Consider the following 13140-nt stretch of genomic DNA (forward strand, 5'->3'; position numbering starts at 1 on the left):
CCCGCGTCCCAATTACAGATAAAAGGCAGTCAAATTATGACAAAGGAATCCTTCAGCTTTGAGTTTCTAGATATGGATGAACAGAACATCCTAAAGATACACTGGACTGGCTTCCAAGTTCAGAAGCATCATATGGACACTCAGCCAGGGCCCCTCCAATTTAGAATAGTTTGAGATGTTGCTCTTTTGCAGCCAAAATTATCTGAAAGACAGATAACCCACATTTATTCCCAGCATTGCTGGATCCTTTTCATGCACACATATATACATCCCTTTATTTCTCATCACTCAATGACTTGCAGTTGAATGTGTGAAAAGACTGCACTGAAGAGTGTCGGGTTTGAGGCAACAGGAAAGTTCTGAATGTGACATTAGATTGGTGATGGCTCATTCACACATGCAAATCATTACTTGTCTCTGTATAAATCAGATGATGAACATGCATGCTTGAATTTGCAAATCATAGATATTTCACCCGTTTGCACCACTTATTTGTCTGTATTTACAAATGCAATAGTGATGTATGGAAGTGAGAGCTGGACCATAAAGAAGGTTGATCACTGAAGAATTGATGCTTTTGAATTATGGTGTTGGAGGAGACTCTTGAGAGTCCCATCAAATGCAAGAAGATCAAACCTATCCATTCTGAAGGAAATCAGCCCTGAGTGCTCACTGTAAGGACAGATCCTGAAGCTGAGGCTCCAATACTTTGGCCACCTCATGAGAAGAGAAGACTCCCTGGAAAAGACCCTGATGTTGGGAAAGATTGAGGGCACGAGGAGAAGGGGACGACAGAGGACGAGATGGCTGGACAGTGTTCTCAAAGCTACCAGCATGAGTTTGACCAAACTGTGGGAGGCAGTGGAAGACAGGACTGCCTGGCGTGCTCTGGTCCATGGGGTCACGAAGAGCCAGACATGACTAAATGACTAAACAATAACAACAACAAATGCAAAAATGAGCCCCATGCCTGCCAAAACATTATTTAACTTGGTCCTTAAAACAGAGTATGTACCACTTTTCTGGGCTTTGTCGTGTATCCTACAGTAGCTGCTGGGCTATAAAGTGGAGGTCTCCTTCAAATTAAGCTGCCAGCACAAAATGGTCCTTGCTTAACTTTTGGCCTTTGCCCCTACAGGGATGGTTGATTTGGGCTTGTTTTTCTCCCTGACTTCCTGATGTTTTTGTATTATCTGCTGCTTCCTGTTTCTATTTTAATATTTTACTTGCTGCTTTTATTGAATTGTTGACATAAGCTGCCTTGGATGCTTCTATGACTCTTAGAAGACATCTGAATGCAGCCCTGTATATGGAAGCTTTTAATGTTTGATGTTTTACTGTGTTTTTATATTTTGCTGGAAGCCTCCCAGAGTGGCTGGGGCAACCCAGTGAGATGGGCTGCATATGATTAATACAAGGGGAAAGGGACAGGGAGGGAAGAAGAAATAAAAATCAAAGCTCAGGCACAAGTTTCTAAACAGTTGTTCTATAATGACCAGATGGTGCACAGTTCAAGGGCAGGAGGAACAGGCTGGTATAATAGCTATAGAACTGAACTTTTGTTTGTTGTTTAGTCGTGTCCGACTATTCGTGACCCCATGGACCAGAGCACGCCAAGCCTTCCTGTCTTCCACTGCCTCCTGCAGTTTGGTCAAACTCATGCTGGTAGCTTCGACAACACTCTCCAAGCATCTCGTCCTCTGTCATCCCCTTCTCCTTGTGACCTCCATCTTTCCCAACATCAGGGTCTTTTCCAGGGAGTCTTCTCTTCTCATGAGGTGGCCAAAGTATTGGAGCCTCAGCTTCACGATCTGTCCTTCCAGTGAGCACTCAGGGCTGATGTCCTTAAGAATGGAGAGGTTTGATCTTCTTGCAGTCCATGGGACTCTCAAGAGTCTCCTCCAGCACCATAATTCAAAAGCATCAATTCTTCGGCAATCAGCCTTCTTTATGGTCCAGCTCTCACTTCCAACCATCACTACTGGGAAAACCATAGCTTTAACTATATGGACCTTTGTTGGCAAGGTGATGTCTCTGCTCTTTAAGATGCCGTCTAGGTTTGTCATTGCTTTTCCCCCAAGAAGCAGGCGTCTTTTAATTTCGTGACTGCTGTCACCATCTGCAGTGATCATGGAACCCAAGAAAGTAAAATCTCTCACTGCCTCCATTTCTTCCCCTTGTATTTGCCAGGAGGTGATGAGACCAGTGGCCATGATCTTCGTTTTTTTGATGTTGAGCTTCAAACCATATTTTGTGCTCTCCTCTTTCACCCTCATTAAAGGGTTCTTTAATTCCTCCTCACTTTCTGCCATCAATGTTGTGTCATCTGCGTATCTGAGGTTGTTGATATTTCTTCCCGCAATCTTAATTCCGGCTAGGGATTCATCCAACTTAGGACAATAATAAGGTAAAAGTAAAGGTACCCCTGCCCATACGGGCCAGTCTTGACAGACTCTAGGGTTGTGCGCCCATCTCACTTAAGAGGCCAGGGGCCAATGCTGTCCGAAGACACTTCCGGGTCACGTGGCCAGCGTGACATCGCTGCTCTGGCGAGCCAGAGCCGCACACGGAAACACCGTTTACCTTCCCGCTAGTAAGCGGTCCCTATTTATCTACTTGCACCCGAGGGTGCTTTCGAACTGCTAGGTTGGCAGGCGCTGGGACCGAACAACGGGAGCGCATCCCGCCGCGGGGATTCGAACCGCCGACCTTTCGATCGGCAAGCCCTAGGCACTGAGGCTTTAACCCACAGCGTCACCCGCGTCCCAGGACAATAATATAAGTGCTCAAATCTCTGTTCAGTCGCAAAGCATGGTGAGTGAACTTGAACCACTCACTATTTATCAGGCTGACCTACTTCACGGGGTTGTTGTGAGGACATTGCCCTCATGTCCTTGGAGGAAGGGTGGAAATAAAAATATAAACGACAACAGCTCAATATTAATTAACCTCCCTCTGGATAGAATGAGATATTTTAAAAACTTTTCATCATTTGGCCAGGCAGCACCTTATAATTTGCGTTGTTTCAATTTGGCTACTGTTCTCGTCAAGTAAAATACTGAAGAATTGATTGATTCAACATGATTTCCTGTCTGGAAACGACGGACATGAATTACATGCTTTGTGGAAATTCCTGTACTGGTATACTGGTTCCCTAAGCCTTAGTGATGAATGCAAATGAAACATCTTGCCCATCCTCTCTGTTCCTGCCAACTTTCAACAGGGGATTTGAGAGAAGCCACAATGTGAAAATGGGTGTTCACCTCACTGTGTGCCAGTCATCACACACAGTAGCTGCAGCTTGGTAATCTGGCCGCAAGTGTAGCTTCATAAGCACATCATATCATTGCAGCGGAAACAATACAAACTTGGAATTCAGAGAAAGAGTTCAGCAATGCAAAAATGTTTTATATTCCAGTTCTGCCCTCTCCTCTAAAGGGCTAATGATTCTGGCTGCAGGTTTCTTATTGTTGTAGCAGAAATTACCCAAGATACACAAAGAGCAATAATACGACTAACAGATTTGCAAAGCTAAGCTGGGTCCGGTAGGGTTTCAAACTAGATGAGGGACTGCATGTTGAGATTCCTGAATTGCCAGGGGTTGGACCAGATTCTATAAGTAACGATGATGCCACTGATGAATTATAAGAAGAGATATGTATCTAATATTCTAAAAACAAGACTTTTTTTCTACCATATATTGGGTTCTTTCCCCATTATTGTGCAGCCCTACATTTCATTTTGTAGGTAACAATGCTGCCTACTGAAGACTGAGATTGTGGGTTTTTTGATACAGTACATATTGTTTTGCAGGCGACTCAAAAAGTGGGATTTCATTGCAGCACAGAGCTGGGACTTCAGTTGCAAGCCCCATTTGTCATGGGTCCAATGGGGGCAAGGCACTAACCTCAGCTCCCCACCTGTGGTAAAGGTCTCCACACACCATGAAAAACAGACACACACACCCATTTATATTACATAGATTATTGCTTATTAAGTGCCATTAGGTAAGGTAAAGGTAAAGGGACCCCTGACCATTAGGTCCAGTCATAACCAACTCTGGGGTTGCAGTGCTCATCTCGCTTTACTGGCCGAGGGAGCCGGCGTACAGCTTCCGGGTCATGTGGCCAGCATGACTAAGCTGCTTCTGGTGAACCAGCGCACAGAAACGCCATTTACCTTCCTGCCAGAGTAGTACCTATTTATCTACTTGCACTTTAACGTGCTTTCGAACTGCTAGGTTGGTAGGAGCTGGGACCGAGCAACGGGAGCTCACTCCATCGCGGGGATTCAAACCGCTGACCTTCTGATCGGCAAGTCCTAGGCTCTGCGGTTTAACCCACAGTGCCACCGGCATCCCTTGCCTACTAGGTACCAGGTGACTATATGTACTCCCATCCTGTACCACTAGTGGAATTTCCACACAATGGATATGGGTAGTCTTGCTTTGTGGGGCAATCTTGTTTTGGGAGACAAATACATTGAATTATGATTCTTAAGGGCTGCACAAACACTCCAGCTCTTGGGAGGAAAACCGGAAGAAAATGACGATACTATGAAGGGGAGGTGTGGGGAGGGATGTGTCTCCCACTCCTCACAATTCAAGGCACAGACAGTGTCCAGTTATATGAGCCCAAGACAGCTGCAGAGCACAACGCCATCACAACAGCCTTCTACTCTTGTGCTTGCTAGGATAAGAATCACATTCTGCCCCCCCTCCCCCTCATTACACAACACAGTGCAACCAGCTTGGGGGAAAGGCAATCTCTGCCATAGGATTATGATCCTCAGGGAAAATGTCCAAACTGTAAAATGCGTAAAGCTGCACATAAAAAACCGCGTAGAATGGACTCTCAAGAACAGCCTTCCTTGCAGGGAAGGGGTGGTCTTCCAGGGCAAGAGGCTGGGGGAAGAATGGGAAACTCCCAGGTGAGAGCTGGGAGGGCTAACCTTTTTCTGTCGGGGACAAAAGTTAAGATATACCTGTGAGGAAGGACTTTGCATTCTTCTATCTTCTTTTTGTTGTTGTTGCTGTTTTGTTTTTGTTTAGATTGGTTTGTTTTTCTATTGTGTTATGAAAAGTGTTAATAAAATTTCATAGATGGCTCAATGGCTTGGTATAAGGCAGCTTCAAAAAAAAAGGAGCAGCCTTCCTTGTGAGGCTGGCAAACGGTCAATATTTTAAAGCAATTAAATAATTATAATAACTGTATTAAGCATAAAATACAGGGGAGGGGGCACACCATCAGATTATTTTAGTCCCTTTGCCAAAGCTAAAGAAAGCTTTATTCAGGACTGTGGAAATGATACTAGAAAGGACGGCTAAGACAGTCATAAAGGAAGTCCACAGGCAAGTTGTTGTTGTTTTAAGAAAAGAAAATCTGGGCCCGCTTCAAGTTTTGAAAATAAACCAAGCACATTTTAAAATCATTTAGGGGGTGAGACTTGTTTAACAAGCTTAGCAGTCTCGGGGCAAGTTAACAGGCTGCATACACATCACATGACATCAAGTTTCAGTATTCACCCAGGCTATGAGACACATGTAGTACAAGCCTAGCAATGAGTCAGTCTTGGGGCAGTATCCAAACCCAGCTCAAGGATCTGTGGTATGATCAGAAATGTTCTTCTCAAGGACAGCTTTTGTGAGCCGAGCTCCTGGAATGCAGAAATGGCAAGAATGCTTGGGTGGCAAAAGACGTTAATTAGCATTAGTCAGTTTTGGCCCTGCCTTGCCTTGCATAGAAAAGGGTTTTCTTTTTTTAAAAAAAAAGTGGCGTACGTAATGCTATATTAAGTAAACATCACTAAAGCTGGCCTTAATGAACTTTGGAGGAAGAAAGAGATGAATGTGTGTTAATTTGTAACTTTCAAGGCTGCGCTTCTATCACGCTTACTTAGGAGTCCTATTGAACCCAGTGGGAGATTTGAGTACAGGTTTCAGCAAGGGATGGGGAATCTGCAGCCAGTGTTCGAAACTCCCATTGTTCTAGGTGCATTTTGCAAACAGGGAATTTCATTGGCAGGAGCAGTTTCTGAACTCTGGGCACAGAACTGCGCCTAAGATTTCAGATTAAAACTGCGGAGTGGAAGGAAAGGAGAACCTTTTTCTGCCTCCCCACTTCCAGCTACTCTCTGAAGACTGGGGAAGAGACCCTCTTAAGAATATTAGAGGGGTGGGCAGGGGAAGGACTGGACCCTGTCAAAAATGAACATAATATTTTAGCTGCAGTTCACTCATTTTCAGCTTTGTATTCTTGTTATAAAAAGCATACCGAGACATTCCGTTGTTGCGCCCATAATCTAGGTTTAAGGGGCTATTTAACGCCTAGCTTTCTTATCTCAGTTTCTAACACTGTCTTGTAGTCTTCTAATTGTGAAGACTACAATTCCCATCATCTCCAACCATTGGCCACGCTGTCTTGGACTGATGGGCGCTGAATGACATCTGGAGGGCCACAGCTTCCCCCTCCTTAGTTGAAGATGCAACAGATAGTTAGTTGAGAGCATTAGCCAAGGCGCTGAGTAAATTTCACTGATATTGTGATCCTGGTGTACAGCCAAGTTGCCTGTTGCAATTCAGATTTCCTCTTGCTAGAATTCCCCCCCCCCCATGGCAAAAAAAATTGTTTCTGTTGGCAAAGAATGTGAAATCTGGAAAATGTTGCAGATGCATTTGCAATTATGTGCTTCTGATATAAAGCAATGTAGTATTATTGTGAAATGAATATTGTTAAACTGAATCTTTATCTGCTATGCTTATTTCTTTTAAGCTTTATGGGGAAGTATTGGCAGGCACTAGGGAAATAGCAGCAGGATAGGAGTGAGAGCCAGGAGATACGTCACCATGGCCAGCATCCAGAGAGCTCCAATGTGGGAGCAGAAAACACTTCCAATTGTGTGTTTGGGAAGAGGGGCTGTTGATCCTCCTCCAGTTTCATCTGTTCCACCAAGACATCATTTACAGCCCTCCCTGGAGTGGCTCAGGACGGGGGGAGGGGGGAGAGAAAGGGGAATGGTGGCCTGCGGGGGAAAGGGGGGTCTCTCTCATCCTCAGTTCCCTGTATGTTAAACAGGAGCAACTGCAAACTAGCATTCAGGATTGGTGTGTGGACCACCATAATAAAGAATATGAATTTGAAATGCTTAGGAGGTGAAGCAGCTGCCATACAACTTTGAGGGGGAAAACCTGGCAATGCAACTTAATATTTTAAATGCTCCCCCAAAAGTCAAGGTAAGTAGCAAAGTTCTAAATGCCAACACAGGAAGCAAATGCATCCTCGGGTAGAACTGGATAGGTCTCTTGTCTGAAACCCTGGAAAGCTGCTTCCAATCTGTATAGGCAACTCTAGTCTAGATAGAAAAATTGCCTAACTTGTTACAGGACAGCTTCCTAGACTGAAAAAGGCTGCCATATTTTAACAGCAATCGTTTGGTAGCCCAGCCATCTTCAGTATTTGGGGGCCCTTGAGTAACAGACAAGCAGCGACCCACCAAGGCATGCAAACTAAGAGCACACTCAAAAAGTCTTCTCCACCAGGTGACCTATATGAAGCAAGGCACATGCCAATCTCTGTTTTAAAAAACCTCCCCTACCAACTCTCAGCAGTTTAACTAATGGGCAGCTTCATTATTCCCCTACTCCATCTTAGTTACACAGGGCTAGTTAAGATGAGACAACTACAAGCCTTTGTCTGACGGTTACAGCCATCTTCCAAATACCTCCTCACTCTACCTTGTGGCAGCATCAAGACCCTGGCATCTGCACTGGCACCTTGCTGCCTTCTGGAACTGCCAGGATTCTGGGGAACGTGGGTGGTTATTGGTCCAAACATGAGATTCCTACAATGTGATGGCTGCAATCAAACACCCATCAGGTCTACACACACTTTGCATTGCAAACTGGTGTCTGTCACAATGCCAGCCGTACAGAGGAGACACATGGCAAGTGCCAGGAAGCTGCATCTGAACTTTCACACCTATTTCTGAATAATATTTATCAGGAGATTTGTATTGTAGGTGAAGCATGAAATGGCTCATGAATGCTATTGAGTAGTACCATATGAGGGACACTCAAAACCAAGTATCCCTGTGATGTTACATCATCAGCTTTGACTGCTGAAATTTCTGGAGTTAACCGATGCAACACATTTTTTCACCTCTGGCAGATAACTTGCGGAAGGCAAAACCAAGCAGGCAGAGCCACTGTGGTGTAATGGTTAGAGTGTCAGGCTAGGGCTGGGTTCAAATCCCAACTCAGCCATGAAGTTCACTGAGCCAGTCACTCTCTCTCAGCATAACTCAACTGGCAGGGTTGTTGTGAGGATCAAATATGTGAGAAGGGGGAAGACCTATGTATGCCACATGGAGCTCTTTGGAGGAAGGTGGGATATAAATGCAATAAACACATAATAAACCAACCCTATGGATTTGATGTATCTTTATATATTTCACCTCCCCAAATCACAAAGGAAACTTACTTGGAGGAAACTGGAAGTCCGCTGGAGTCAAAAAGTTTTAGAAATGCCCAGCCACAGCTTAATTCTCCTCTCTCACCTGTTGACTAGAAAATAAGGTGGATGAAACTAATTATCCAGGTTGCTAAAATGTAGAACAGTTGGACATAATCAGCCCTTGGGTCCATCCGCTCCACTCTTCCCGCATTATCTGTGTTATGTGTGCAGCTGAAGCAGCAATGGCAGGCTCTCCTTCCTTCCCCCCTGCCATCACCCTAAATCAATGCCTGCCACTCAAAGCTAGGTGGGTTTGATTGTACCAATAAATGCAGCTAAAGGAATGGAATTGGTTTAGTGGTTGCAGCTATCAGCAAGGCAATCAAGCTTGCATACACAGATAGCCCTGTTTTGTATTTTCTTCATGCAATCTTCAGGGACTGGTCATCTCTACAATAATAGAGCACTGGGTTCAGTGGCTAACCAGAGAGAAACAAGGCCATCCAATAAAACCAAATGTTAGGGAAATTCAGGACAGACAAAACAAAGTACTACTTCACACAGTGCAGAGTTAAAATAATTGCAATGGCCATCAACGTGGATGGTTTTTAAAGAGGACTAGACAAATTCATGGAGGATGAGGCTATCAATGGCTACCAGTAATGATTACAATAGGACAGTTGGAGGCAGTCTGCCTCAGGATACCAGTTTGTGGGAACAGCAAATGCAGAGACCACTACTGCACTCCAGTCCTGCTTGTGGGCAATGGCAAAGGAAGGGGGGGTGCGGTGGGGGTGGTCCGCCCCGGGTGTCACCCCTGAAGGGTGTGACAAAATGCCAGGCGGTACTCACCGCGGAGCCTGCAGCATGCCCGAGCCACACATCTGCTTGCTGCCTCCCCCCACCCCCCAGCTGTAGGGCAGCTGAATGGGAGAAGGCAGGCAGACTCCAGAGGCCCCACGGTGTGTCCCATCCCTATGGGTAGCTTGCACCACCCCAGGTGCCTGAGCGGCTTCCTCCGCCACTGCTTGTGGGCTTCCCACAGGTAACTAGTGAGCTACTTTAAGAACAAGATGCTGGACTCAATGTGCATTTGGCCCGGTGCAGCAGGGCTGCTCTTACGTTCTTAATGTGCGTGCCCTTCAATATTTCATGAGCTACCCCAAAAAGGAAGGTAAAAAATATAGGCTGGTAGTCTTCACCATCACTTTGACTTTTGTCTTATCAAATAAATTTGATTTATTAACCTTAACCTCAAGTATACACAGCTTAACAATCAGCCAGCCAAATCACCAAGCAGGATAATGGCAATTCATACTAATAAATTATGTGCCGGTCCTAATGGGAGGTTGGCATTCTTGTGATACTGAAACCGACTTCTACTTCATTCCCGTGGTTTATGATGCCAAGCTCTTTGTATATAAAAGGAATACCAACAGACAGCCTGTCTTCTAATAGTTTCATGCACTGAATCACCTGTGAGAACTTACATTCCGAATGTAAGTGATCCCAAGTTCAAATAATATGCCTATGTCCGGAGATGGGGAATTGGATCTAATAAAACAATCACCGTCAAGCAGGCAAGGTAAGATGCCAGTGACCTAAAAATGTAAAAAAAGAAGCAGCAGCAAATATATCTAAGCATTTTATTTCAAGATTCCCTTGAAACACCAATAGAATTCTTCCGTTTCCTTTCAGAAATAAGCTATTAAATTAAATCACAAGCATCACCAACAATCACTATATTTACATGCCACCTAGTTTTGTATGAAATTGTTGCACACAGCTAAGTGATACAACCAGGGAATACACACTAAACGCTATAGTGCCACCTAGTTTTGTGTGAAATTGTTGCACACAGCTAAGTGATACAACCAGGGAATACACACTAAATGCTATAGTGCCACCTAGTTTTGTGTGAAATTGTTGCACACAACTAAGTGATACAACCAGGGAATACACACTCAATGCTATAGTGCCACCTAGTTTTGTGTGAAATTGTTGCACACAACTAAGTGATACAACCAGGGAATACACACTCAATGCTATAGTGGTCGGCAAGCTACACAACAACCAGGAGGGCATTGTGTTTTATTTTCCACAAAGATATAAGCACCAGCTTCCAAAGAAGATCCATTTTGCAGTGTCCTTCTTATCTGAAGGCAGCTCCTCTTGAAGCCTTCTTCCCTTGTTCATACTCTAAACTGGTGCTCCAAGCAAGCAAAGCTCAGCTTAATGACAGAGGTTTCTGCACCTCTTCAATGCCTTCCTTTCACTCAACAAATTCCCCCTGCACATGAACTGTGACAAGCTAAGGACAAAAGGAGATATGATGAAGAATGGATGGGTGCTGTCAAAAATGGCAACCCTGTGAGTTCTCTTCACCACTAATGTGTGGCAATGGAAATGCATCATGCATTTTTCCTCGCTGGCTGCTGTTGGGGCAGGGAGGGTGCTCACAATGTCATAACATCATGGCTTTCCACTGCTATATGTGGATCAAAAAGAAACAAGCAAATATACCCAGAGATAAACAATTTAACAACGCCACAGGGGTATCCAGTAAAGTTAATACTGAGATGCAATATAATTTTTTAAAAGGGGCAAATTCATATTTGAAGCATTTGCCTGCAGACAGCTGCTTCTGGAGCCCCATAAGCTCCCACTTGCTGTGTGATTTCAACACTGATTCAGAAGAAACACTGCCACCTGCTGAACAATCCATGGCACTTCCTTCAGCACATACAAGTAACTTGTGATTATTTAGTGCCAAATGCAAAGCAAGTGAGCGATGAGCATGGGTAGGCAAACTAAGCCCAGGGGCCAGATCCGGCCCAATCGCCTTCTCAATCCGGCCTGCGGACGGTCCGGGAATCAGCGTGTTTTTACAATAGTAGAATGTGTCCTTTTATTTAAAATGCATCTCTGGGTTATTTGCGGGGCCTGCCTGGTGTTTTTACATGAGTAGAATATGTGCTTTTATTTAAAATGCATCTCTGGGTTATTTGTGGGGCATAGGAATTCGTTCATTTTTTTTCAAGATATAGTCCGGCCCCCCACAAGGTCTGAGGGGCAGTGGACCAGCCCCCTGCTGAAAAAGTTTGCTGACCCCTGGTGATGAGGGTGGGGGATGAATGCCCTGAGCAGCTTTCCTGTTCCAAATTATTCCCAGGTGCTATTTGCTCATCTTATTCTTAGCACAGCAAATAGGAGATGGGAGGAGAATTTAGATGAGTAAACCTTTTGCCCTTCCTTCTACAACGCTCTGAACCCTCTACCCAAGCTGCTTTTTTATTTTTGTAAAAAAAAGAAAGAAACAGCAAATGAATTTCCCATGTCTTATCTAGTTTGATCCTCAAGTCAGCAGGATTTTATCAATACAGTTCCAAGATGTGGTTGCCAGAGGTCAAACCTCATAACACTTAAATTCATCCAGCTTGGCAACTGAAATCTTGGCATGTGTTTCTATGGCTCAGTTCCCCCTCCTCTAAATCACAAGTAATGCTTAACTAGCATTTTGGTTAAAGTTTTTGTGTGTGTTTTTTGCGGGGAGGAAGAGATTGCGCTAGAAGTAATTGTACATACTACAGATCACAATCCTACAAAGTTATGCAAAATTTACCAGGTCAAATCTATCAATAATCTCCACAGTATTCTTACCCGTGGAGAAAAGGTCCATGTTTTGGGATTTTTAGGTTGCCACGTAGCTCTAACTGTATGAATATTACTCAGTATCTAAAACGAGAAAATAATTAACATTTGAATACAGCAGTGTAGATTAACGCAATGAAGAATGGGGAACTATTTCATTACAAGATCAGCTTATGTTTGAATGACCAACCTTCACCTTCTTTAGCTCATGAAATTTAGAAATATGATCACTGAATCCAGCCTATCGCAAACTGATGTTTTCACTCTGCAGTGGAGAACAATGCAAATCCTGCTTTTGAGAATCACTAGGTACATGTTCAAAAGTGTTGTAACAGTCAGGTCTATTATCCATCAGCTCTCTGATAAGGAAGGATGGCAGACTAATCAACTTATTTGGCATTGAGGGTGGTGTGCAACATTTTACTCAAAACAGATCTATTGAAATTAATGAACCTAACTTAGCCACGTTCATTAATTTCAGTGAATCAAATTTGAGTTAAATTTCATGGACTACTACCCTAAATATGTCAGTGCTGCACATGGGTCGTCTACAGATAAATATCATGCAATGCTGCAGATATAAGACAGGATAGCCAGATAGGAGAAGTCTAGAATACTTTCTCAGGTACAAATTAACTGAAGCCTGATAAGCTTTTAAAATGCAGAACAAAGAACTGTATGCAAGTAAGTTATGGGCAGCAACTGTTTAAATCCACCACAAAATAGCAGTTGACAACTGAGTAGACACATGCTTCCCGTTTCATAAATGTGATCAAGATATTGGAAGAAGTTCAAATTTTAACTGCTCAGGTTAAATGATTTGTAGAACTCACTCTGTTACCGTCAAAAAGGCAGAGTCGGACATGTCTACTCAGGACTTGTATGCTCATTCCAGGAAAAGGAATCCCTTTACAGTTCCATAGGGTCACAATCAGTGACAGCCGAGTTGGCCTTGACTGAATCTGAAAGAAAGGGGACAGGGACCAGAGTTTTACATTTTACAGCTACATTTACTTCATAATATGTTATTGCATAATCT

The 13140-nt window shown here is 43.8% G+C and overlaps 1 protein-coding gene across 2 annotated transcripts in view; it reads right to left on the reverse strand.

Moving 5' to 3' along the window:
- Nucleotides 1-13140, reverse strand: part of NPHP1 (nephrocystin 1) — a 33352-nt gene that overhangs the window by 10654 nt on the left and 9558 nt on the right. For both annotated transcript variants that reach the window (XM_083433050.1, XM_083433051.1), the window contains exons 11-14: nt 12935-13063; nt 12111-12185; nt 9941-10051; nt 8478-8560 (exon numbers count right to left, since the gene is read on the reverse strand). In XM_083433050.1, the coding sequence (XP_083289176.1) occupies nt 8478-8560; nt 9941-10051; nt 12111-12185; nt 12935-13063 (398 nt within the window). The remainder of the gene's footprint in view (nt 1-8477; nt 8561-9940; nt 10052-12110; nt 12186-12934; nt 13064-13140) is intronic.

This window comes from Podarcis tiliguerta (genome assembly GCF_965153285.1).
Source record: "Podarcis tiliguerta genome assembly, chromosome: 3".
NCBI classification, from domain to species: Eukaryota; Metazoa; Chordata; class Lepidosauria; order Squamata; family Lacertidae; genus Podarcis; species Podarcis tiliguerta.